This window comes from Balaenoptera musculus, chromosome 1 (genome assembly GCF_009873245.2).
Source record: "Balaenoptera musculus isolate JJ_BM4_2016_0621 chromosome 1, mBalMus1.pri.v3, whole genome shotgun sequence".
NCBI classification, from domain to species: Eukaryota; Metazoa; Chordata; class Mammalia; order Artiodactyla; family Balaenopteridae; genus Balaenoptera; species Balaenoptera musculus.
In genome coordinates this window covers 52,383,909-52,410,453 of record NC_045785.1, presented here as the reverse complement: position 1 = coordinate 52,410,453, position 26,545 = coordinate 52,383,909, and the positions used below count along the sequence as shown (strand labels likewise).

The following is a 26,545-nucleotide window of genomic DNA, read 5'->3' as shown; positions in this document are numbered from 1 at the left end:
AGGACTCTGAGGTTCAGAATGGCATCTGTAGTTTTTAAAGAGTAGAAATAGGGGTTTGGAGTGGAAACAAGGGTCCAGTCCATACATTGCAGATGACCTGATGGGATCCTTTCATTCATGCAACCTTTAATCTATCCAAAAATATTCCAAGGCTCCTACTACGGGCTTGGGATACAACACTGAGACAATACAAAGTTTTGTCTTCAATCATATAATTGAGGGCATCTTGAACATAACCCATTCGAACTAGAATTCTTGTCACCTTCCACCCCTCACACTGGCTCTTCTCTCTTCTCCATATTAGTAAATAGCTTTTCCATCCATTTAATGATTCACTGTCATATCCCCCGAACAATGTCTGGCACTCAGTAAATATTTGTTGATGGTACAATGAATGATTGAATATATGAGTGGTACAGAAATTAATAAAGTAACCATACAAATAAATATAAACTTAAAAAAAATTTTTTGGGCTTCCCTGGTGGCGCAGTGGTTGAGAATCTGCCTGCCAATGCAGGAGACACGGGTTCGAGCCCTAGTCTGGGAAGATCCCACATGCCGCGGAGCAACTGGGCCCGTGAGCCACAATTACTGAGCCTGCGCGTCTGGAGCCTGTGCTCCGCAACAAGAGAGGCCGCGATAGTGAGAGGCCCGCGCACCGCGATGAAGAGCGGCCTCCGTTCGCCGCAACTAGAGAAAGCCCTCGTACAGAAACGAAGACCCAACACAGCCAAAAATAAATAATAAATAAATAATAAATTAATTAAAAAAAATTTTTTTTTAACCTGGCAAACAGCCAGGGAGCTTGTAGAAAAACTGATAAAACTTAGGGCTTCATACACTGAATGGTAAATCTTGGAATCCATTACTGTCTGAGTTAAAATCTGCAGCTAAAAAGTTAAATGGCTCTGGTCATCTCTTACTTTGCAAATTGTGCTTTAAAGAACCCAAGGAATTTTTTCATCTAATACGGCATGGGCATGGTCGTCTTTGCTGGTAGCAAGAAACTTTGACCCAGTGCCCTGCATTTGACCGAATAGTTTCTAGTTAGAGATGGAATGTGGCATTTCCCAAATGAGGCTGGGAATGTACTGAGCACAACAAAATGATACACTCAACTTTTACAGCATGTCAAACACAAAGGTGGCAACTCCATTGTCAAGAGCCCCCAGGAAGCAGACCTTAATGATAAAGTGGCAATGCTTCAGGTGCTCAATGGAAAGTGATGCATGATCGTGAGATTATGAAATCGTGGTGGCCAGCAGAGAACGCTGCCCAAGGGAAAAGATTCACTTGAGCAAAGACTAGACAGATAAAAGTTAGAGAAACCTGATAGAGGAAATAATTCAACAGGACCATGGAATCCCTCCTTTAATTGTTAATAAGCATCCTTGCCCTCTTGTTGTTGCTGCTGTTGTTAAATATGTAAAAGAAAATCGTTAACAACTTAAATGTAGACCTTAGTTTCTTTATTACATTTTCCTAAAAACAATTTATTCACCTTTTTCTTGTGTCACAGAGTTTATTTTAACATAGACCTAAGAACACATGGTACTATATGGAGTTAATTCCACAATGGTTGATTTATAAGGATCAATTAATTCTTAATTAATACCAGGAAATCATTTAGCCTGTAGGTTCACATTAGACAACTGCTGAGTCTGCACTGCGAAGGCTCATCCTTCACAACCCCTACTTTCTCATGCCTTGGACATTCTGGTTCAGCCATTAGTCCACTGTGGAACTGCATATAAATCATTCAAGATCCTGAGCTTTAATTTCTTCAAACAGAAAACAGTTGTGTTACAGACATCACAAAGGACTATTAAATATTATTAAATACCCACCATTTCTCTGGATCACCTGCTAGCAGCACTCTTTTCCTGAACAATGAGACTGCATTGGGTTCTTCCATTGCTCTAAAGCTCAGACTTAAGATTTCAGCCATGTCTAAATTTGGTTTTCCTCCTTCCCTATTTCTTGTTTTCTCCCTTTTATCTTGGATTAGATGTTGTTAGTGTGCCTAAGTTTTTGTCCAAGTAGTTGCAAATTATTTTAGAAAGTGTCACTGGGGTTAAATCGGTCAACAGATCATTCAATCAGCAAAATTCATTAAATGTATTTTGAGATGGTCAGCTCAGGCCTTAGAGAAGAGAAAATACCATTGTGAATCTGGCACGGTGCTAATGCAATGCACAAAAAATGGTACGAGTCCAAATTTTTGACGGAGAAAAACATCTCTTATGGATGTGTGTGTGTGAGTAGTTGACACAATAAAAAATTATAGCACATTATGTAAATTCATATTTAGATCCTTTAAAATGTGCATTATTTACTTGAGAGTCAATAAAGGCTTTTCTCAAGTGGTTACAGTTTATTGCAATGCATCCATCTGTATCCAGGCTGATGTTAATACAATTTTGTGTATTAAAAGGCACTACAAAATTGGCTGCTTCTGGGGTCTAATACTCTTAGTACCCTAGGCCAGGAGCAGCAGAAAGTGTCAGAAACACTCCATTCTGGATGGATCTCACTACTAGTTTAAACTTTAACCAGAGGCCAAACTAGTTTCAAACAACCGCTTGGGTTTTTCACAAAGAACACCAGTAGGATGGGAAGGAAGGAAATCTGATCAGGTTTCTTTGGCTGGAATGGCACTGCCTACACATTCTGAACAAAGTAGCCACAATTAAAGAAGAAGAGACCCAGAATTTCCCAAAGCTGTAGGCTCACTTATTTATTGCAAAATGATCATAATACTGGATACTTAAAAACAAGAAAGCAGGTCAGTCAGGTTGGTTTACCTGTTTGCACACCACTCACCCACCACCCCACACAGTGGCCCCGATTATTTAAAGGACTCTCCTGGTTTTAGCTTGAAAGAGAAAAAGTTTAAAATTCAATGTGATTGAGTATATATATTTTTAACTTAAAAAAGTTCTTCCTTCTTTAAGGCAGAATTGATTAAGACTGGGGAAGGAGAAGGTCAAGGTCATTACTGTATTATTGTTTATGTTGAGAGACTTATGTGGTCCAACAATTGATTCTTGGTCTGAGAGTCCACTATAGGGAGGAGGCTTTATGGACACATTTCTAGCTCAAAGAAGATGATACCAGGGAGGCATGGCCAGATAGGTTTGGAATCTTGTATTTCATTCTAAGTCTTAGGAAAGAAAAAGAGATAGAAGAAAGTCACCTCTCTTCATCATTTCCAGCAGTTTTGCCCAAACTCAACCTCCAAGAATTCTAATAACCCTCCTGCATTTTTTCTCAAACCAAGATTTCACAGTTGAAATATGCTCTTCTATTTAGCCCTGACATTGCCTTAATTCCTTTATTTCTTGTCCACAAACCACTGCAGACTCTCACGGACTGGACAGAGACTTGGATTCTTTTCATGTTAGTTTTTGTTTTCCGGCACCAGCCCTTAGATCCCAGTCTCTCTTTTATAGGCGGCTCCAAAGATAAGCTGTCAAGAGAGCAGTGCAAACAATAAAATCTAATCCTCCTTCAGGTGCAACGTGCTCTTAAGACAGCGTTACACACAGCCTTCTTCCCTCACAGAATGAATGACCACTCCCAAGCCCTGGCACTTGCGAAACTTCAGTCTTACTGTTAATTGACACTGTCGGTGGCAACAGGTGAGATTCCAAACTGTTTGGCTCTGTTAGCACCATTAGAAGAAAAAGCTACCCATCTGTCTTCAGCGGTACGATGTTTAGACAAAAATAACCATTTCCATAAAGTACAAGGTGGCATTAAGAACTCCTGACTACTCGTATTTAAAAGTAAAGATTTTAATAAGGCAGAGCTCTAAAAGGAGCAGAAAGTGGAAGAAAAAATTGTGCTTAAAAAAAAAAGCTTTCTATAAGGGCAAACGGAACTTGAGTTGTTTGGGTTGTCAACGACTATGCAGTTTGCTTCTTCAGAAATTCAAAACCACAATATATAACACCATGATAGCCTACCTAAAGCTGAAAAATCTATCTTAATGGTCCATGGCTATAATTTATAAATCATGCATGAGTCAGACCTGCCATTTATGAAAGCCTAGAAGTTTGGAGTTATGGGATTTATTTTAACAGAGACACAAGGAACGAGAAATTGGCAATGGTTTTCAAGCCTTTGGGAGGTGGAACCTTTTCTAAATAACAAACCTGTGACTCAAGCCAAGGTTTTCAAAACATGTAGTACGCATCTTTAACATCACTGAGAGGCATGCAAAAGAACCTGGGTATGTCAAATAAGAGAAATATATGACATTACATGATGACTTGCAAAACACCAGTATTTTTATATTATTGCTACCAAACAAAGTGACTTGCTGTTACAGTAGATTTCCAAGATAACTGATATATTCTATTCCATTTGAGTTAAGGTAGAGGTTCAGAGTAGAGATCAAATTCCAATATCTTTTGGTCTGTTTTTAACCAAAAAAAAAAAAAAAAAATAGAGAGAGGGGTGACGGGCAGGCCAAGGTCTTTTAAAATTTTAATTTAGATCAATTTTAGCTATTGAAAGACCTTTCTTGCTCAAATGCCCTGGTTTATAGTCTAGACCAGGGGTTGGCCTTTCTGTAAAGGCCATAGAGGACACAGTTTAGGCTTTGCAGGCCCCATGGTTTTTGCTGCAATTACTTGACTCTGCCACTAAACGCAGGAGCAGCCATAGATATTACATAAACAAATCAGTGTAGCCATGTTCCAATAAAATTTTATTTTAAAAAACAGGAAGAGGGCTAGATTTGACTGGTGGGCCATAGTTTGATGGCCCTTGGTATAGACCCACATAATTCCTGTTCACTCTCCAAACACCTGCAACGCTCTGCTTGTGAGTTGTGCACCAGACAATCACTGTTCCTTCCACCTCTTCCCTACCAAACTGCATCCTTGTCCCAGCTGGCCTTTCTCCTGGAGCCTCACCTTTTTTGAAGGCTTCCAAAGCAACCTGCTTGCCATCTGTATCTCCACGAACTATCCACTGTCACTCTTTGATTGTCCCTTTTCACCATTATTTAACATGCCTTGTGTATGTGCTGGTTTCCCACATCCATGTGTGTATCACGTCAAATTAAACATATGAGTCAGAAAAGTAGTAGATAACCAACAAGGACCTACTGTGTAGCACAGGGAACTATACTCAATATTTTGTAATAACCTATAAGGGAAAAGAATCTGAAAAAGAATATATATACATAAATTTATATATATATGTGTATATATATGTATAACTGAACCACTGTGCTGTATACCTGAAACTAACAGTCCACTGTAAATCAACTATACTTTAATAAAAAGAAAAGAAAGGAAAGAGAAGAAAAGTAGAGTGATATAAGGACCATGGACTTTGGAGTCAGATAGACATGGATTTAAATTTTAGCTCTATCATTTGCCAGCTATGATTCAAGTTTCCAAGCTTCTCTCAGTTTGCCATCTGTATAATGGGGCTTATACCTCATAGATTTGTTTTGAGGATTAAATGAGACAATGTATATAAGGCATATGGAGCAGCTCCTGACCATACAGTTAAGTGATCATCAATAAACAGCTTCTTTTACTTGTAATACTATTATAGGTAAGGATGAGGATGGGGATGAGAAGTGACTAAATCGGAATTTGCTCCTAGGTGCTAGGGACCTGTTCAAATCGTAGAATACACAGGGGGAAGGGAACAGTGGAGTAAGAGGCACCTGTTGCCTATCTGTCTCTTGGACAAATGAGTGCATAAATATTGATAAAAGAGTATGAGCTATCAATATGGATATGACATGAGGGTCTTGAAAAAAGTTCCATCAACAACAAAATGCAAAACCAAAGCAACAGAAGCAACCTTGATGTAAAAGTCATAGATTCCATAGAAACAATGACTGTAAAGGCTCTTTTTGGATGAAATACACCTTGAATCCCTACCTTTGCTTAAATCTTAGACTCTGAGACTTAACCTAGAAACTTAGAACTATGGGGCTATCTCCCTCTAGACTCTATTTTTTACTTAGACCTATAATCCTTAAGTGTCCATCCTGACCTCCCCCATTACCATGTAGACCCCTGCTACCTAGGTACACTTCTGACCTAATCAGATTCTGAGCATGGCCTCATCATAGCCTCATACAGTGGGGATCTGTACCATTGCCCTTAAATGTCCCACTGTGTTAGTTATTGGGAGCTGCTTATCAGAGAGCCAATATATGTTAACTGCTTAAAAAGTTTTTTAGAAGCTCTGGGGCACTTTTTAGGAAAATTTTCTAGTTAGATAAAGAGACTTGGGTTTTAATTTTGTTGCTGTCTCTACCTGGCTTTAAATGTGGGCAACTTCTCTCTCCTCTGGTTCTTTCATCTGCAAAATGAGGAGTTTGAGCTAAACAGTTGCTGAAGCTCATCTAGCTTTAAATTTCAATGAAATTCAGTCTCTGGGATTACATTTACAAATAACAATACAATTGATCCATATGTAACAACACTGAAATCTAAAAAATATGAAACAAGGGAGTATGTGGGGTTTTTAAAAAAATTTATTTATTTTAATTTATTTATTTTTGGCTGCGTTGGGTCTTCGTAGCTGCACACAGGCTTTCTCTAGTTGTGGTGAGTGGGGGCTACTCTTCGTTGTGGTGCGCGGGCTTCTTATTGTGGTGGCTTCTCTTGTTGCAGAGCACGGGCTCTAGGCGCACGGGCTTCAGTAGTTGTGGCTCGCGGGCTCTAGAGCGCAGGCTCAGTAGTTGTGCCGCATGGGCTCTAGAGCTCAGGCTCAGTAGTTGTGGCGCACGGGCTTAGTTGCTCCGCGGCACGTGGGATCTTCCCGGACCAGGGCTCGAACCCGTGTCCCAAGCATTGGCGGGTGGATTCTTAACCACTGCGCCACCAGGGAAGTCCCGGGAGTATGTGGTTTTTAAAAGAAATTATTTTTTAAACGTTTCTGGGATATTAGGTTCTAGGGTATATCTGGACTCAGTCTCTAGGAGCCTGTGCCTTTGGGAAGGCTGTGATATTTAGAGTTTTAAAAACCCTGAGGGAATGTGCCAGTTCAAGCTCTGTGAGACAGAGCCCCAGCCTTTGGGTCCTGACAGGACCTCTTCTCTGAATAGATCATATTTGTGCACGAATCCCCTAAGCCGCCATGACGGCTAATGTGCAATGCATTCAAACGCCACAGAACAGCTGTGATTATTGGAGATATGAAGAGTGACTGGTTATTACGCAAAGTTGACAAGACTTCAGTTCCATGAAGGGAACTTGAGCTTCTATATAATATGCAAGCAATACTGCGAGTCAAGAGATGAATGAAAGAAAAACATTTAAGGAAAAAACCACCACCATAGATTGGATGATCACAGAGGTTAACAGAAACAGGCAGAGAATGAATTCTCAAACAACCTGTTGGAAGGGCAGTCCCGCAAAAGAGAATTTCAAAAGTAAGCTCCGTGGAGGTTCTCTAGCCTATGCGAGGCCTACCAAGTCCTGGGACCGGCACTGTTTGGGAGTCTTTGCTGGCTGACATTTAAAATAAAAAAGGCAAAACCAAGCAGATAAACAAACAAACCCCACAACAAACAAAGCTATGATTGATTCACGGCCTTCCCCCCACTACCCCCGCCCCAACTGGCAGGTATACATTGCAGTTCAAGCCCCTGTTTCTGAGCAACATGATTACTAAAGCACAGGTTTCAAAGTATCCTCCTGAATTCACGCTGCAGGATTTAGGGATTTATCCTACTGCTGGTAGATTTCACACAAGGGGAGGAAGTAGGAGAAGAATCGGTCCAGCGTTTGAAGTCAGGGTACCAAAGTTTTACCCCAGGCTGGGTATCAACTAGCTCTGTGTCAGCCTCCTATGCACCTTAGTTTCCTCTGCTGCAAAATGGAAATTATATGTCTGTATGGTTTTTAGAGCTCAACTATTTTGGGTTTGAAATCATTCACTCCCTGTGTGAGTCTAGGAAAAGTTATGTAACTTTTTCAAACCTGCATTTCCTTGTCTGTAAATTGGGTAAAATAGCACTAATTTAAGAGATTTTCCCCAAAATTAGAATTATTCCTAATTCTAGGTGCCTAGTACACAGTGGGCTCACACCTTTAAAATGAATGTGTTGAGAATATATTGTGTGCCAGACAGCGTGCTTGATTCTGGGCTATTTATTATTCTTAGCGTTGTGATTTTAGGATAAATTCAGATATACGAAAAGTAATCAGGATCATGCAGCGCCATGTGGCAACCTGAGACAACTGGGAATCAAGAGTTGAACTGTTCTCAACTGTTTTCATGGCCCTGGAGGTCCCCGGCATGGACTAAGTGTCACTCTTCTAAGACCGGGGTTTGACCTGTGCTCTGCAAGCTCCACCTGCAGCACAAAGTCACTCGGCTGGTAGGAGAGCCAAGCCCACTACCCAGCACACAGGACAACGTTGCTCTTATCTCCTGTACTGGACAGCTCTCAGTTTTGGCTGCCCAGCAGTCCTTCACCCTTTCTTCTGGAAACAGAGCTCTAATGTTTCTTTGGGTAACTATCCTTCCCTCCACCTCAGTCTGTCATTAGCCTAGACTTTACCCTCCCCCCAGCTCTGTGGGTGCACATGTAACCCAGGCGACACCAATGAGAAACCCTGTTATCTTTTTTTTTTTAATGTCTAGGAAGACACCTCTGGGCCAGAGGCACGGGGAGCCCCACTCGTGGCACCAGGCCTGGCTGCAGGGCCCCCCAGTATTGCTGTTGCTATGAGGTCGGGGAGCAGGGGTTGTCCTGTGGAGCCACTGTTCACTTGCGTGGGGGACCCTTCCTTTCTTCCGGGGTGTGCTTGGCTTCTGCATGTCCTGGATCTTGTCCAGCAGGCCAGAGACGGAGGCCTCAGTGGGTTTGTAACAGTCCACCAGCAGCTCCTTGACCCCGGCAGCTGGGTCTCATCACTCTCCACATCCAGGAATTCATCCACAGCAATCTCCAGCTCCAGCATCTCCCCTTCCTGGTAGTTGTAGAGGCCAGGGAGCTGCTCCAGGATCCACTCCTCCAGGTTGAGGCACTTCCGTAGCTCCTCGAGGTCATACTTAACCATGACCTTCCCTTGGCACCTTACTGGGCCCTCACCTGCAGCCCCAGGGGGTCTGTGAAAGCAGACACTGCCACTGCCCAGCTTGGGGGCCAGGACCACCAATGCTGTGCCCCCTGCGGGGCGGCTGTCCACCATGGCAGCTCCGCCCACCCCATTATTTTTTAAACATAAAGATTATTTTAAAAGTGAGCAAATGACCCAAACCAGGCCAATCAGAGACATAAGCATCCTACTCTAGGGAGTAGGACCGTCCCTAGATCTCTCGTGGAAGAGCTGCTCTCTTTCCCTTGGGACTGTTACATTGGTGGGGATTAAGTCTGGAGCTTCTCATATCATCAGTGCCACGATCTGAGGAGATGTAGTCCAAGAATCAAGTTCACACAGAGGACAGCAGAGCTGAGAAAGATAAAGATACAGATTTCTGAAGGTATTGCCTGAGCATCTGGATCCAGCTCTACCTGAAGCTGCAAACCCTCTGACTTTTTGGTTACATGAACCAATCCATTATTTTCTTTTGGGGAGACTGGAGGGGTGATTAAGCAATCTGGCTGGGTTCTTTCACTTGTACGAATATTTCACTTGAAAGGGTGCTTATTAACATGTCTTCTGTTCATTACTGGGTATGCAACAATTCAACAACTCTTATTACAGTATTCAGGAATTTGAGGTTTCAGGAAGATCTAGAGATATCCCTCAGCAATACCAAGGTTTTCTAATTCTGTATTGTATGCCAATAGAAGGGACCCATACAACCTGACACAAATAAATCCAAATCCCCACAATTACTTTAAAATACCTGTGCTATATTATCCCTTTCTTTAATTCCCCTCTCATGAATCTCATCCAAGTAATAATTATTTGTCCTTCTGTTCTACTAGGTTGCAGGGGCAGGACTGGCTTGTCTGGTTTGCTCATTAGGGCCTAGCACAGTGCTTGGCAGATGATACATTCTCAAAAATTATTTGCTGAATTGACTCTTGTAAATAACAATGGTGTGCTTATCTCCCTTTTTTTTTTAAAGATTTTTTTTTTGATGTGGACCATATTTAAAGTCTTTATTGAATTTGTTACAATACTGCTTCTGTTTTATGATTTTTGGTTTTTTGGCCGCGAGGCATGTGGGATCTTAGCTCCCTGACCAGGGATCAAACCTGCACCCCTTGCATTGGAAGGCAAAGTCCTAACCACTGGACCGCCAGGGAAGTCCCGGTGCTTACCCCTTTAGCAAGAGCCATGCCTGAATGAAGACAAACCAAAGCAAAGTCTTCACCATGGCTACGGGCTAATCATCATGGAAGGGGGTTCACCTGCCTGACTGGGGAGACCCCCCCACCCCCGTTCTTCTAACCACACAAGAATAATGGGATGGAGTAACCAGGCCGGCTCACTTCCCTGAGGCCCCATCTCTTCTAGGCTATGAGGCTCCTCCTAGTGAAGGGAAACACACACTCCTTCTGGACCCACAGGAGCAGAATAAAAGAGAGAACTGGGGATGGGGAGTGAGGAACGAGGGAAGTGAGAATCCTTTCAAGAGAACTACACAGAAAGACAGCAAAAAATGATATGGGGACGGGGGGAATCTGAGACAGTTAACATTTTTAGAAATATATATATATATTTATTTATTTATTTTTGGCTGCATTGGGTCTTCGTTGCTGTTTTCTCAAGTTGCGGTGAGCAGGGGCTACTCTTTGTTGCGGTGCACGGGCTTCTCCTCGCGGTGGCTTCTCTTGTTGCAGAGCACGGGCTCCAGGCGCGCGGGGTGGCTTCTCTTGTTGCGGAGCATAGGCTCTAGGCGCGTGGGCTTCTGTAGTTGTGGCACAGGGGCTCAGTAGTTGTGGCGCACGGACTTAGTTGCTCCACGGCATGTGGGATCTTCCTGGACCAGGGCTTGAACCCGTGTCCCCTGCATTGGCAGGCGGATTCTTAACCACTGTGCCACCAGGAAAGTCCCTGAGACAGTTAACATTTAGTAACATACTAATAACATATGTGGCCCTTTCCCTATGTCATTTCACTTCCTCCTCCTATTAACACCTTAAAGTTCTGTACAGGTGGGAAATTAAGAGACCAGCAGAGGATGGGTGACTGGCACAAGCTTATGCAGATCCCAAGTGGCCGGCCAGGATTTGCATTCTATTCTGGCTGACTCTACAGCCCATGCTCTTTTCACTGCACTCTGCTGCTCCCATTTGAATTATTTTTCAGAGGTCAAATGGCGTATTTCCTTTCATGATATTTGCCTCATAGGTCCCTTATTACCGTAATACAACCTGGCAACTCTGATGTTCCTCACATGTGTTTTGTGCATAAGAAGAATGAATTGTTTGGGGTTGGGGGAAGCAACTGCCATTTAATACTAAGAAGTGGCGAATGTAAATTTACTGTGGAAATATACATTTTAAAAAACATTCCATACACGTGAGAGGTTAAATACACTAGTTTCAACAATACAAAGGATGCGGCATGAAATGGGTAACTCTCCGTGATCCTGCAGCCACATTAACAGGACTGTACATTCCCATTTCGAATATCAGTGCTCACCCCCCTTTGCCTACATGGATGATAAGCTGATACTACATAAACATTGTTAAAGCTACAGTTCCATGCTACAGTAATTCACTTAACTTTAACATGATTTATGGTTCTGTCAATCGGTGAGGTTGAAAACCCTGTGCTGAAGCTTAAATGTGAGCTTCATATTTAAAACAGCAAGTGTGTGTGTGTGTGTGTGTGTGTGTGTGACAGAAGAAAACATTTCATATAGAGAGGAGATAGAAGCCCAATATTGACTTTTTATTCTACTCTGAAAAAAAGAAAAATAAAGAATGAATCTAAACATGGAATCAACATTATATTAAGCTAAACCAGAAAGACCTGCTTGGGATTTATCTGATTATGTGATTTATAGTATAAGTGATACCCAGAAGTCTTATCAGTGACATAATTTCCAAGAAACCTTGCTCAGAACCTGCGCCTTCACTGTGGCTACATGTGTGGATTTATGGTTGGGGGGGGCGGGTAGGGGAGTGGAAGACAGGGAGGGAGAGATGGAGAGATGGAGAGCAGCTTCTTTTGTCCAGATGAGTTTAAATCTGGGTCCACGTGGTTAATCACCAATCACCCTATTCTTTTCTCCGGTGCTCACCCGGGAGGCATTTTGCCTCTTGAAGAGATTAAGGAGCCAATTGGTCTTACTGCTCTAACCTGTCCTCCTTGGGACCACATATTAACAGATTCCACTGCAGAAGAGCTCTCTTTAGAAGTTTGCTGCGGGGATGACAAATTAACCCAGCAGGGTGTCCCACACATCTACCTCAGTACAAATTATTAGTGTAATAGAGCTTTTAGTTATGCATTTATCTAGTAATTATTGAACGGTTACACAAAACCAAGCTGAGCAGCCACGGCCCTTTATGAGGCTTGCTCGGTGGGTGGCCTTACAGTTCATTTAGGATACCAGTTCACTTGCAGACAAATTAGCTAAACAGCCTTCTCCTTTAAATATTTTCCATGTCACAGTGAAACGCTTTACAATACAATAAAGGTACAGTTTTAATTACATGCTTCCTGACTTTTGTTTAGTGGTAGTTTTAAAACATTTGCTGGCACTGTTTTTTCCTTTGGCTGGGCAGTAATAGTTGGTTGTAAGTATCTGGCTAATGAATTTAATAATTTCCTGAACTGGGACGTAAAGGGCCTTTGCTAAAAAGCTGCTTCTCCTCTTTACCATCCAGTTCCTTCAAAGCCCATCGACGACGTTTCCCATTAGGCTGGGCACCAGCACTTGAGCTAACCTTGCCCGGTGTTCACAAGCCCTCTTATTCTCTTTTTAGTGCTCCTCAAAGGTGGTACTTGTTAGGTCTGTGATGCCTGCATCTGGAAGTCAATTCTGATTGTTAGAAAGACAATGTAATGTCTTCTCAAATGACACACTCCAGTAATAAATAAACACCTTGCATCTGGTGGCAGATTATTTCAGCGCCTTGTTAGCAACAGGTACTTAATTGCTTCTCATTTTCCTGAGATGATTCAATTGCACTAAACCAGGAGAGACAAATTAGATTCAGCTCCACTGAAAGGAACACCAGCGCATTCTACAACTAAGTTAAGAAGTTTTCCTAAGAGGCAAAGAAGTTTGCCAATATGATACGAGAATGCTGAACGAAACTACCGCTTAGGTAGAGGGCCTATGTCAAGGAAGGGTGCCATGGTTATGAGAGTGACGAGGAGCCAGGGACTATTCCTTCTTCAGGATCCTTAGTTTGGGCAGACACATTTATAATACCATAGAAAATATTCCATAAAAAGGGGATCAAATCATTTTCAGCTCAGCATTTCTCTTAATGCCCATGAAAGTAGAAGTTCTTAATTAAAACCAAGCAAGTGTATATCAAGCATTCATTCACCATGCTATGCATCTCCCTAAATGTCGCCAAACACACGCACTTGAATATTGTATTATTATCACACATGGGGGGTGGAAAGAACTCCCTATTATTCCCAAACTTTCTGTTTGCCTTCAATCAAATCCATGTGCTCATTCATTTATTCAACAAATATTTATTGAGTGCTTTCCTAATGCCAGGCACAAGGCTGAGGGATACAGGATATCGGGAGGAAGAATAAAGAATGGTCCCTGTTCCAATGGGCCCTGCCATCTAGTGATAACTGCTGCCTTCCTATTGTACCTCTCCTTCCTTCCTCCTCTATTATTGTCTATGAGTCTCCGCTCTTCCAACCTTTCCTGGTGACCTGAACTTCCTGGAAAGTTATCTTAATTCTCATAATTCTCTGCAGTATATTTTTCTTGGCCAAACGGGGAGATGTTAACTTCAGACCCTCAGATGTTTCATCACTAAGAGCAGGATCCCTGTTTGGGCCACGAGGATCATGGACTTAGAGAGGTTTATAGAGCATGTAAACGTCTGAACAGAAACTGGCAGGATTCTTTGAAAGCTGCACAATAAATCTTTGGTTTATATGGCTATTGTTTTAATACATCTTGTGCATGTTTTCAGAATCAGGGCAATTTGATTTCTAAACTCCCTTCACGTGTATGTGTGTGTGTATATATATATATATATATATATGTTTTGACCCATAAAGAAGTGGGGCTTTAGCCTTTTGCTCACATTTTGTATGTCTGGATTCCTCAGTACTTAGTTAAAGCATGACTGCTGTTGCTTTGCACGCTTACAACTAGCAGGTACTCTGTTTGAGAACAGGGGTAAATCACGCTTGTGTGGACTCGCCCAGTGCCGAATGCCATGGTAGTTCTCTATCAGGTTGCCCCCGACCCTGACAGCACCCGGGAGACCCCATCACAATAATACATCAGCTGGCTTTCTTGTCTGCCCTCCACCAGGAAGTAAGCATGCTGAGGCCAGAATCCAAGCTTCTCTTTTTCACTCTATTCAGCAAGTAGCAGAGCACCTTGTACACTGTAAGTGCTTGATAAATACTTGCAGAAGAATGAACGGGTCCCCAGACAGTAATGAGAGTCTGCAAGCTAATTTCAATATTTAAAAAAAAAAAAAGCCAAACTGACCTCAAAAGTTGTCTTTGAAGTGACTCACACCTACCAGAAACCCTGCGTTTACCAGTAGCAAGGATTCAGGGGCTCATAAAAAATGTCAAGTGATCTGTTTATGGCTGTTATTAAAAAAAAAACTCAGTGTGATAACACGGGTTATGTCATGCTTATCGAAAGATCTAAATGGCTATGTCATGTTTTTGACTAATAAAAATTGTGAAAACAAACTAATTGTTTAAATAAATGCAGTTGATTTCTCCCAGTGGTAGAGAAAAAGGTAGAAACTGCTGATATGGTGAAAAAAGGCACAGCACTGGAGACTAGATTTCTAGTCTTGGCTCTGGCCAGCTCAGATGTCACATTTCTGTGAGTAATGGGAACTATGCTGCTGACTGCTAGCCAGCATATTTCTCCCCTGTTTACCTACTTATAAAGCCCCAATTTTATACAGAGCAGCGATATGCTCAGCTAAAAAAACCTAGATTTTCCAGCCTCCCTTGCAGCTAGAGGTGATTGTGTGGCACAGTTCTGATCATGCTGTGTAAGATTCTATAAAAGGTGGCAGAATGAGCTGGCAGGCACTTCTTGCCCTTGTCGGTTCCCTTCTTTCTGCTTGGATTGCAGATGCATGGAAAGAGAAGAGGGTAGTGGCTATGCTGTGACCATGAGGTCACAGCATGAGGATGAAAACGACCCATTAAAGCATGGGTAAAAGAAGAAATCTCAATCCTTGATGGTGCTTTGGTGACACCATGACGGTCCTGAATCATGTATTTGTTTCTATATGAGAAAAATACAACCTGCTTAGTCCGACTTTCAGTTACTTACAGCCAAACACATACTTAGTGGATACAGGGAAAGGATTAAACCAGAAGATTCTCAGAGCACTATTCTGAAATTCTATGGCTCTAGATGAAGCTCAATCAGTGCTTATTTGCGATTACTCTCAACCTCTGCCTCACAACGTGTATAGTGCAGGCCCCTCCCTGCTTCTCAATCCCGAAAGCACAGAGTTGCCTTACCTAGTGCTGAGCAATTAAATTAAGTATCATTCATTATCTTGTTTTTGAAAATAGCAGAGACTTTAGGCAGAAACATAAGTTTCAAGAAGACAAACTTTCAAGAAGTTCGAAAATATCTCTGATGAGTACTCCAAATAATTATCAAAAAGAGTTAGGCTCTTTTAAATCATCAGGCAAACCTACAACTCTTAAAAAGGCAAAAGGAAGAAAAAGGATTTTTTTCTCCATTATCATGAATAAGATAAATTGTCATGATTAAATACTTTATTATGGTTGAAATTTTAAGTACTGGTAAAAGAAAGTCTTTGAAAGCCCAATTGTTCAGCTTGAAGTGCGCAATAATTGTAATAATGTATAACAACGTACAAATGCCCTTACTGAAACTTAATCTCTTCCCCACTCCCTAGGACATTCCATAATTTTTAACCCCTTCACCTAATTTTAACTACATAGGTGGCAAAGTATTACCCCCATGATACAGATGGCCAAACTGAGGCCACAAGGTTAAATGATTTATCAAAGCCATAAAGAAAGCCAATATCAGAGAAGGGATTCATTTTAAGAAACCACATGTCTCTACCTTCACAAGGTAAATAGGAAAGTGATTAGAATAGCATAAACTAAGAAAAAACATAGCTTTTAATAGCAAAGCCTTACTTCATAATCTTGCAAAAGCTTTCTTTGGATGAAAGGCCATCGTTCTTCCTCATCTTTAACATTCCTCATAAAGAAGTACTATATAAACTATTATCCTTTGTTACCCTTTGTTCTTCTGAAGCAATGACAATCTGCCAGTGTCAGGGAGGGGATGAATGTCTCTTGTGTACCTTTATGTGCAACTTGAGTACTTTTTATTCATTCAAGCAATATTTGAGCATATTTGAGCATTGTGTATGAGACACAATGAAGATACCAAAAAGCACACATTAGAGATTCTTCCTCTCAGAGGTTTTGCTCTAGAGGAGGGACAAGACATGTACATTAACTAACAAAGCAAGACCATGTCGGTGGAGGGAATATGCAGGCGTGAAAGTCTCCCGGAGTCTGCGGAGTGTGAGATGATGGCGGCCTGGGTGGTGCTGAGCAGGTTTCAGGCAGAAGGTGGTACCCGAGCTGGTCTTAGGATGGGCAATATGTGGACAGGCAAAGGCAGGAGAACAGCATGAGATTTTCAAACCCTGGATGAAAACGGGTGATTTAATTGTTTGTATGACCTGAGTACATACTCTACTTCCAGGCACTGTGCTATTGACTGCAAATACATGATTTCATCTACTCCTTCGATAATACAATTCTCTTGAGATTGAGATTAGGATCTTCAATTTATAGATGAGGAGCCCATGGCTCCAAGAAAGAAAGCGATGTGCTAGGTTCTCACAGCTGGTGAAAGTGGTAGAGACAGGATTCAAAAACCAGTCCATTCGACCCCCCGAGTTTTTGCACTTACCCACTCCCTTCAAGGCTCTATTTTTCTGCCTCAGCTTTACAATCATCAAAGAGAGGTTTCCTTTTTAAAAGGTGGCCACCAAATTTCCAAACATAGATAATTTTTGCAGTGAAAAATGGGGTCATTGTTTTTTCAGTGAGGAGACCTTGCTTTTCTGTAGCTGTGTTAAAACACCACCCTTGGCCTGGGCACTGAGGTACGTGACAAAGCTACTGCTTACTAACTGGTGTTTGTCTAGTCAAGGTAGTCCCCTGAGAAATTTTAAGGAAGGCAGCAGAAGTTTTGCAATCTAGGTGCTATCCAGAGGTGACTATTCCACCTAACTCTGAACAAGAGTGTAGTAAACAGCCTCTCCAGTGCCCCAGGATCCTGATAAAGGACACACCTTTCTCTTCTTCCTTTTGAAGCTGGATCATCTGTCTGGATTTTCTAATGATTTATCACTTCAGACTGTGGTAACTCCTTACACTAAAAAGAACATGTGCGGTTGAATTCTCCTTTATGTCCAATGTCTCATTTATTCCACACTGGCTCCCTCGGTCAGACTCTCCTCCTTTAAATCCGGCCTCATCTTCCTAAAATATCAACTCTTGCTCCCAGATGTGATGTCATTCCAAGCATTAGCTTTCCAACTAGTTCAGAGAAGAATAACCGGGATTACGATACCTGTAGCAAGTATGTCTTAAATAATAAGCACCTGAATACCAACCTTTAAAAAGGTCTTAGCCCAAGAGTGTCTTATGTTAGTCTATCTCAATTCTGTGATGCTGCTGAAATATTTCATCTCAACTACCCCACTTCCCTTCACCAGACCACTAAGTGGGGCAGGATGCAATAAGAATGGGTACCTGAGTAGATTTCCCAGAAAGGAGAACTGAGGATGCTGGGAACCATCTTGAATTCTGGTGGAAAAAAAAGAATCTTTGGAATTCCATAATTCTTAAATTGAGCATCTTTCTCTTTTCCACATAAACAATTTCATGAATATGAATAGATCAAAACTCACTGTCCTGTAGGCTAAGAAGGTCCCCTCTGGTTCAACCCAGTGTGGGTCATTTTAGCAAATGTGATTGTTTAGCGTGAAGAAAGCACCCAATCATGGCACCCACAGTAACTGCTAGAATCATTTCAGTAATTTCTAGAACTATGGTTTTAAGGCAAGACACACAGAAGGCATTCAGTATTTATTGAATAAATGATAACATATGCACATTGCTTTATGCTCCTCAAAGAGTCTCTACAAATATTGTTTTATTGTAGTTTCTGTATAAGAATATGAGGTTGGGAGAAAAAATTCATTCAGCAGTAGTATTGTTCCCATTTTATTGATGAGGATATTAAAAAATTCAGAAGGTAAGTGGAAAGGGAAAGAGGCAGCTTAACCAACTAACCTGATTGCTGACATTGCTGCTTCCCAATCCTTATCGCCCTGCTGCACCCATGAGTCTTTTCTTTGCTTGGAATGCCCTCCATTCATGTAAGCAACTTTTAAGATTTGACTTCAATGTTATGTACACTTTGAAGTCTCTTTATTTGATATAAAGTGATAAGTAACAGTGCATTCCACATCATCTTCTAAATGCTTATTTTCCTGCACTAGATGATATGCTCTATGAGGACAGAAACCACTGATTTCCCAGTGTCTGTATAGTGACAGGTACTCATTAAATCCTTGTTTAATGGATGAAGGAACCTCCATAGTTCCCTCCTCTGAGGCCCTACAGAACTGTCTGCTTTTAACATTAATTTAGCATTTAGAATGTTAACCTGACCATAATAAAGATGAGAAACGTCACATGCCTTATCTCCCTGAGACCAAAAATCTTCTGACTAAAAGGGCTTTGTATTTCTTACTTCGCACCACAGTTTCAGTGCTTAAGGAATGTTGACAACGAGGAAAATATCATACTGCCCCATTTAAAGAGACTCATTCTGGGACCACATAATCCCATTCAGATGCAAGGTTTTCAAATTAGGAAAAAATACATATATAGCTTCTCTGATTGTACCACACACACTCTCACACACAAGTGAAATAATTAGGGATCTTGAGAAAGTTCCGTCAATGATCGCAAGATGTTTAAAGATGGGGCAAGTGAGCATCCATAATGGTGGACAGAGAAACTGCTTCACACAATAGTCAGAATACTTATTTTCTTCAGTGTGATTTCTGCACGTGTGCATTGGCCAGCCCTCTCAACTGCCATATTTCCCTGAGATGCACAGAGTATTCATAAAGGGATTCAGATTTGTGGCACTCACATTGAGATTAATGCAAGAAACATCAGTTTCCCCAGGCGTATGTCAAAGTAGACAAGAGACCATAACTTTCTAGGATGTTTTATGATACCAGCTGGTAGATCACAAACCTACCTAAACGAAAATCTGATGGGAGAAAGCAAACGTGGTTACAATTATTCGTACTCCTACTGTGGGAGTTTCATAAACAAACTAATAAATATTTTCATCTTGCAATAAGATCAAGTTAAGTGATTTGCTGACATTCTCTTGAGGTTTAAAGCTTGTCTTTAATGTGAAATACAAATCATATTTCTTGTGGACACATTTTAATAATAAACTTAAAAGCACATGAGACAAAAATAATGAAAACATTGCAATGAAAACCAGACAAACTATCTACCACTTCAAAAGGAGGGAATGAAGATGGCTCGTCAACACAGTGATTGCAGACAACCTCAATGCAAAATGCCACATATTGAAATCAGGTTTCAAGGAAAGGGAATCAGCAGGGGTGAGAGAATGAAAATAAGCTATTGCTTGAAAAGAGGTAATCGACTACACAAAAATAAACTACCTAACACACGCACACAAATACACACAGATGTGCATGCATGTGCCCCTCGTACAATTTGTAGGACAGATTTGATTTTGGTTTAATTCAAATTACCTCCCACCTCTTTTCAACATCCCACCAGCAAAGAAACAGGTAAGGATCAGGGTTTGATGCCGAATCTCTTGGGTCCCTACCATTCCAAAGCAGCCCCCGAGGATAAGAAATTAGAACACTTGCTGCCTTTAGGACCACTCTGGGGGAGCCCTCATTGTCTCTCATTTTGCTACTCTGGTCCCGAGGTTATGATCTGAGCACAATCAAGGGTGCCTGTGGAGCAGCTCACCTCTGGGTCCTGTAATGACAGGTCGGTGATGCTGTGTGAATGCCGTTCCCAGGGAGGAGGTCTGCGAAGGGGAGGGGCTGCTGAAACCAGACTTCTCCGACTTCTTCAGTGTGGTTGGAGATGGCATTCCTGGCAGGAAGGATGGATTGACAAGCACACTTAAATCACGGAACAACAGTTTAAGCAACCTAAAAGATTAAACTTAAAAGAATTTAAAAAAGAAATCTACCTGTGAAGGGAAAATTTGTTTTGAATTGGTTTGAATTTGTCATAGGAACAAACAGGTGACAGAACGGTCCCCTGATATCAGCATAGAGTTGATTTCAACTTACTCTCCTAAATCGCAGCCCATTTTGGGGTTACTGATCTTCTCTAATTACGGAGCACCACTTCCCCAGTGCTTCCTGAAGTTGCTGTCTGAGCCAGTGGCCTTTCGGACCCTTTGTAAGGAAGGTTATAGAAGCATATGAGGACCTCATATGCAATCATCTTATCTTGCCAGCTACTTTACTTCAGTGTCAAGGCACTCTCTCCATATTTTATACAATTTAGCTATTTTAACATTTAAAAAACCCTCATCAATGGTAACTCAGTTGCTCATCCAATGAATAATTTATAATAGAAAAAAAAGAAAAGGTAAAAGTTAAAAAATAAAAGTTAAATGGTTAAATAAGGTATAACCAATGCAAATAACACTGTAAAAGAATAATGACAATGGAAAGATATTTAATGACATGAAATAAAGACATGGAAAGCAATTACAAAATAGGATATTATACAATGATGCCATTTTAAAATGTATTTCTATGTACAGAGAAAGAACTGGAAAGAAATATGCATAAACTATAACAGTAGTTCTCTCTGCATGTTGGATTTGAGTGATTTTCACTGCTTCTTTTTGCTTACTTGTTTTTTCTATGATGAACATATTTTATTTTAAGAAAATAAAAGCTTGTTTTTTTAAAAATAGTATTTTTACTATAGTCTAAACTTTTCATAGCATTTCCAGCATAGGAAATGCTTTGGGAAGAAAATAATGGGAAAATGGTCCCTTGTAATTACTGCACCTGTAATGTTCTCAGCAACTACGCTGACACACACAACTAGAGGCATCTATCAGTTTGGTAGGGTGCCAATTAAAACAATGAAAACTTGGATATAAAAATAAAGGAAATGACTCCTAGTCTCCACATCACAGGAAAAATTTGGGCTCTTTTAAATTTGCAGCACAAAATTGGTCTGATTTCATGTTAAAAGAACCAAATCTCATTTTACTTATACATATCTACAAGTATTATGTTCTGCCTATGACTAGAGAATTATTTGGGTGAACTGGAAAAATAAGTAATAAAAATAATAATGATATTAGCATGTAAATGTTATCGAGTACTTGCTAAGTTCCATGTACTATTCTAAGCACTGTATAGGTATAGATCTATTTAGAAATTTAGTTAGTCTAAACATGTCCTTGTTATTTCTAATCACAGATTTCCTTAATGAAATTCTACAAGACAACCTTCAAGTGTGACCACAGATTCTATAAGGAGAGAGAACAGGTCTGCTTTGCCTGCCTCTATTTTCAGGCTATCTAACAAAGAGTCTAGAACATACCAAGTGGCCTGAAAAGATATGTAAACTACCTGTACAGTTCTTGGCTTTATCTGTGGCTTTACTAAGAGATGCCTGGACAGAGCAAAACTTGGGGTTTTGACCCTAAGAAAGAAACAAATTGCAAATCGGCAAGCACATTTGCATAGTCAGACACAAGGACAACATGAAGTGGTGTGTGATTTCACACGAGCTAGACAAATCCAGATCAGATCCGTTCTACAGATCAATATGTGTGTGATTTGAATTAGAAACAAGTCACTAAGTGACTTTAGCTATATTTGTTTGCTCGCTGAATCAGTAACCAAAGACATGGCATGCCAATGTCCTAACATCGTTAGGACAAATTGAGATTTTGGATCAACGTCCATTACGAGTAACCTAACCTAAGGTATCATCATGTAATTACATCACAGAAGAGATTTCAAATTAAAAAATGAAAGGAAAGAAATAAAAAGCTCCCAAATGTAAAGAAATCTCCCAATTCATTCAAAACTCTTCTGTGCAAGGCAATTTTTAGGCTTCCAACCAGTCCACTGATTTAAACTCAGTCAAATGCCTGAATTATGTGTCATGGAACAGAAATAGAATAGAAAATGAAAATGTCAAAACTTTTGAGATGGCAGAATTTTTTTCAGATGATGGAATTGATGATGAAATGCAGTATCTGAACTAATCTTATTAAAGAAAGCAAATGGCTGGACTCAAGGAAAAGTCATTTCTTTGAAAAGTTCACGTTTTCCAACCCATGCAATTCTAAATACGTCAGAAATGTTGACATGATTTAAACCCACCACTTAACACTTAACACTTTTAAAAGGGGAAGTGGAAGTTAAATATAGACAATAAGCATCAAAATGCTTATCAAGTTAGTAAATGGATTCAAAATGATCAAAATTTAAATCCTCTTTGAAAGGGTTAAAGAGAGAAGAAATACTGTCTGCATACAAGAAGAACAAGCCAAACTCTGTATAATCTTCTAAATTTATCACGGTCAAGTAATATGAACCCCAAGGCTGTCACGAATCTCAAAATTACTTTGTGTTTTCAATTTTTAAAGACTCATATTGAGCATGTTTCCTTATTATTTACTTATATGTTCTCCATATGCATAATGTATGTTTTGGTTAATTTGCTTTGTATACTTAATTGACCAAATGAAGTTTCAAAATGCTAGTCAACTGCTTTATGTTTAAAGCTAGACAACGTTAATCCTGGCTTTTATTTTTGAAATCAAATTTGGTTTCTGTATGTTACTTTAAAAATAAACTCCTTGTTAAAATTTCTTTTACCAAATAGCTATGCACAACTGTTACACAATTACTGCACAGATTGACTGATTGGCTTTCTCTTAATGAGTCAAAATTTTGATTTCAAACTATTTTTTAGAAGTATCAGATTTTAAAAAAAAATTATAAAGTAATGTGACACGTTTTTCTGGAACAAACAAAATATTACTTCAAAGTTCCTTTCAATATGTAAAAATAAAGAATTATATAGAACTGGAAGCAGAAATTTAGCATAATGTTTTGTTTCAATAGGACATTCCCAGAGACCTTCAAGATGGCGGAAGAGTAAGATGTGGAGATCACCTTCCTCCCCACAAATACATCAAAAATACAGTGGAGTGGAACAACTCCTACAGAACACCTACTGAACGCTGGCAGAAGACCTCAGACTTCCCAAAAGGCAAGAAACTCCCCATGTACCTGGGTAGGGCAAAAGAAAAAAGAAAAAACACAGACAAGGGCTTCCCTGGTGGTGCAGTGGTTGAGAATCTGCCTGCCAATGCAGGGGACGCGGGTTCGAGCCCTGGTCTGGGAAGATCCCACATGCCGCGGAACGACTCGGCCCGTGAGCCACGGTTGCTGAGCCTGCGCGTCTGGAGCCTGTGCTCGGCGGCGAGAGGCCGCGATAGTGAGAGGCCCGCGCACCGCGATGAAGAGTGGCCCCCGCACCGCGATGAAGAGTGGCCCCCGCTTGCCGCAACTGGAGAAAGCCCTTGCACAGAAACGAAGACCCAACACAGCCATACATACATACATACATACATAAATTAAAAAAAAAAAAAAAAAAAAACACAGACAAAAGAATAGGGACGGGACCTGCACCAGTGGGAGGGAGCTGTGAAGGAGGAAAAGTTTCCAGACACTAGGAAGCCCCTTCACTGGCGGAGACGGGGGGTGGCAGGGGGTGAAGCTTCAGAGCCACGGAGGAGAGTGCACCAACAGGGGTGCGGAGGGCAAAGCGGAGAGATTCCCGCACAGAGGATCGGTGCCGACCAGCACTCACCAGCCCGAGAGTCTCGTCTGCTCCCCCGCCGGGGCAGGCGGGGGCTGGGAGCTGAGGCTCCGGCTTCGGAGGTCAGATCCCAGGGAGAGGACTGGGGTTGGCTGCATGAACACAGCCTGAAGGGGCTAGTGGGCCACAGCTAGCCAGGAGGGTGTCCAGGAAAAAGTCTGGACCCGCCTAAGAGGCAAGAGACCATTGTTTCGGGGTGCGCGAGGAGAGGGGATTCAGAGCACCGTCTAAACCAGCTCCAGAGACGAGCGCGAGCCGCGGCTATCAGCGCAGTCCCCAAAGACGGGCATGAGACGCTAAGGCTGCTGCTGCCGCCACCAAGAAGCCTGTGTGCAAGCACAGGTCACTATCCACACCTCCCCTCCCAGGAGCCTGTGCAGTCCGCCACTGCCAGGGTCCTGTGATCCAGGCACAACTTCCCCGGGAGAAAGCACGGCACGCCTCAGGCTGTTTGCAATGTCATGCCGGCCTCTGCTGCTGCAGGCTCGCCCCGCATCCGTACCCCTCCCTCCCCCCTCGGCCTGAGTGAGCCTGAGCTCCCTAATCAGCTGTTCCTTTAACCCCGTCCTTTCTGGGCGAAGAACAGACACCCTCAGGTGACCTATATGCAGAGGCGGGTCCAAATCCAAAGCTGAACCTTGGGAGCTGTGTGAACAAAGAAGAGAAAGGGAAATCTCTCCCAGCAGCCTCAGAAGCAGCGGATTAAATCTCCACAATGAACCTGATGAACCCTGCATCTGTGGAATACCTGAATAGACAACCAATCATCCCAAAATTGAGGCGATGGACTTTGGGAGCAACTGTAGACTTGGGGTTTGCTTTCTACATCTAATTTGTTTCTGGTTTTATGTTTATCTTTGTTTAGTATTTAGAGTTTATTATCATTGGCAGATTTGTTTATTGATTTGGTTGCTCTCTTCCTTTTTTGTTTTTATATATAGATATATATATTTTTTCCTTTTTCTCTTTTTGCAAGCATGTATGTATATGCTTCTTTGTGTGATTTTGTCTGTATAGCTTTGCTTTTACCATTTACCGTAGGGTTCTGTCTGTCCGGGTTTTTTGTTTTTTTGTTCTTTAGTATAGTTTTCAGTGCTTGTTATCATTGGTGGATTTGTTTTCTGGTTTGGTTGCTCTCTTCTTTCTTTCTTTCTTTTTTTTTCTTTTTTTAAATTACTTTTAAATTTTTAATAATTATTTTTTATTTTAATAACTTTATTTTATTTTATTTATTTCTTTTCTTCCTCCCTTTTCTTCTGAGCCATGTGGCTGACAGGGTCTTGGTGCTCTGGCCAGATGTCAGGCCTCTGCCTCTGAGGTAGAAGAGCCAAGCTTAGGACATTGATCTACCAAAGACCTCCCGGCTCCATGTAATATCAAATGGTGAAAGCTCTCCCAGAGATCTCCATCTCAACGCTAAGACCCAGCTCCACTCAATGACCAGCAAGCTACAGTGCTGGACGTCCTATGCCAAACAACTAGCAAGACAGGAACAAAACCCACTCATTAGCAGAGAGGCTGCCTAAAATCATAAGAAGGTCACAGACACCCCAAAACACACTACCGGACGCAGTCCTGCCCACCAGAAAGACAAGATCCAGCCTCATCCACCAGGACACAGGCACTAGTCCCCTCCACCAGGAAGCCTGCACAACCCACTGAACCAACCTTACCCACTGGGGGCAGACACTAAAAGCAATGGGAACTATGAACCTGCAGCCTGTGAAAAGGAGACCCCAAACACAGTAAGTTAAGAAAAATGAGAAGACAGAGAAACACACAGCAGATGAAGGAGCAAGGTAAAAACCCATCAGACCAAACAAATAAAGAGGAAATAGGCAGTCTACCTGAAAAAGAATTCAGAGCAATGATAGTAAAGATGATCCAAAATCTTGGAAATAGAATGGAGAAAATACAAGAAACGTTTAACAAGGACCTAGAAGTACTAAAAAGGAAAAGAAAAATGATGAACAACACAATAAATGAAATTAAAAATTCTCTGGAAGGAATCAATAGCAGAATAACTGAGGCAGAAGAATGGATAAGTGACCTGGAAGATAAAATACTGGAAATAACTACTGCAGAGCAGAATAAAGAAAAAAGAATGAAAAGAATTGAGGACAGTCTCAGAGACCTCTGAGTCTGGGACAGAGGGGACAATATTAAGTGCATCAACATTTGAATTATAGGGGTCCCAGAAGAAGAAGAGAAAAAGAAAGGGACTGAGAAAATATTTGAAGCGATTATAGTTGAAAACATCCCTAATATGGGAAAGGAAATAGTTAATCAAGTCCAGGAAGCACAGAGAGTCCCATACAGAATAAATCCAAGGAGAAACACACCAAGACACATATTAATCAAACTATCAAAAATAAAACACAAAGAAAAAATATTAAAAGCAGCAAGGGAAAAACAACAAATAACATAAAAGGGAATCCCCATAAGGTTAA

At 41.2% G+C, this 26,545-nt stretch overlaps 2 protein-coding genes across 6 annotated transcripts in view; both read right to left on the bottom strand.

Moving 5' to 3' along the window:
- The window catches only part of NFIA (nuclear factor I A), a 376,875-nt gene that overhangs the window by 59,942 nt on the left and 290,388 nt on the right, over positions 1-26,545 (bottom strand). For 3 of the 5 annotated variants that reach the window (XM_036855592.1, XM_036855604.1, XM_036855586.1), the window contains 2 exons: positions 20,187-20,315; positions 17,898-17,951 (listed from right to left, as the gene is read on the bottom strand). In XM_036855592.1, the coding sequence (XP_036711487.1) occupies positions 17,898-17,951; positions 20,187-20,315 (183 nt within the window). The remainder of the gene's footprint in view (positions 1-17,897; positions 17,952-20,186; positions 20,316-26,545) is intronic. The other 2 variants (XM_036855614.1, XM_036855599.1) reach the window with 1 other exon arrangement.
- LOC118896968 (protein phosphatase 1 regulatory subunit 14B-like) lies at positions 8,250-9,763 on the bottom strand. The gene is given in 2 exon segments (XM_036855644.1): positions 8,250-8,891; positions 8,894-9,763. Coding segments are annotated over 2 exon segments (636 nt in total). The 5' UTR covers positions 9,180-9,763; the 3' UTR covers positions 8,250-8,541.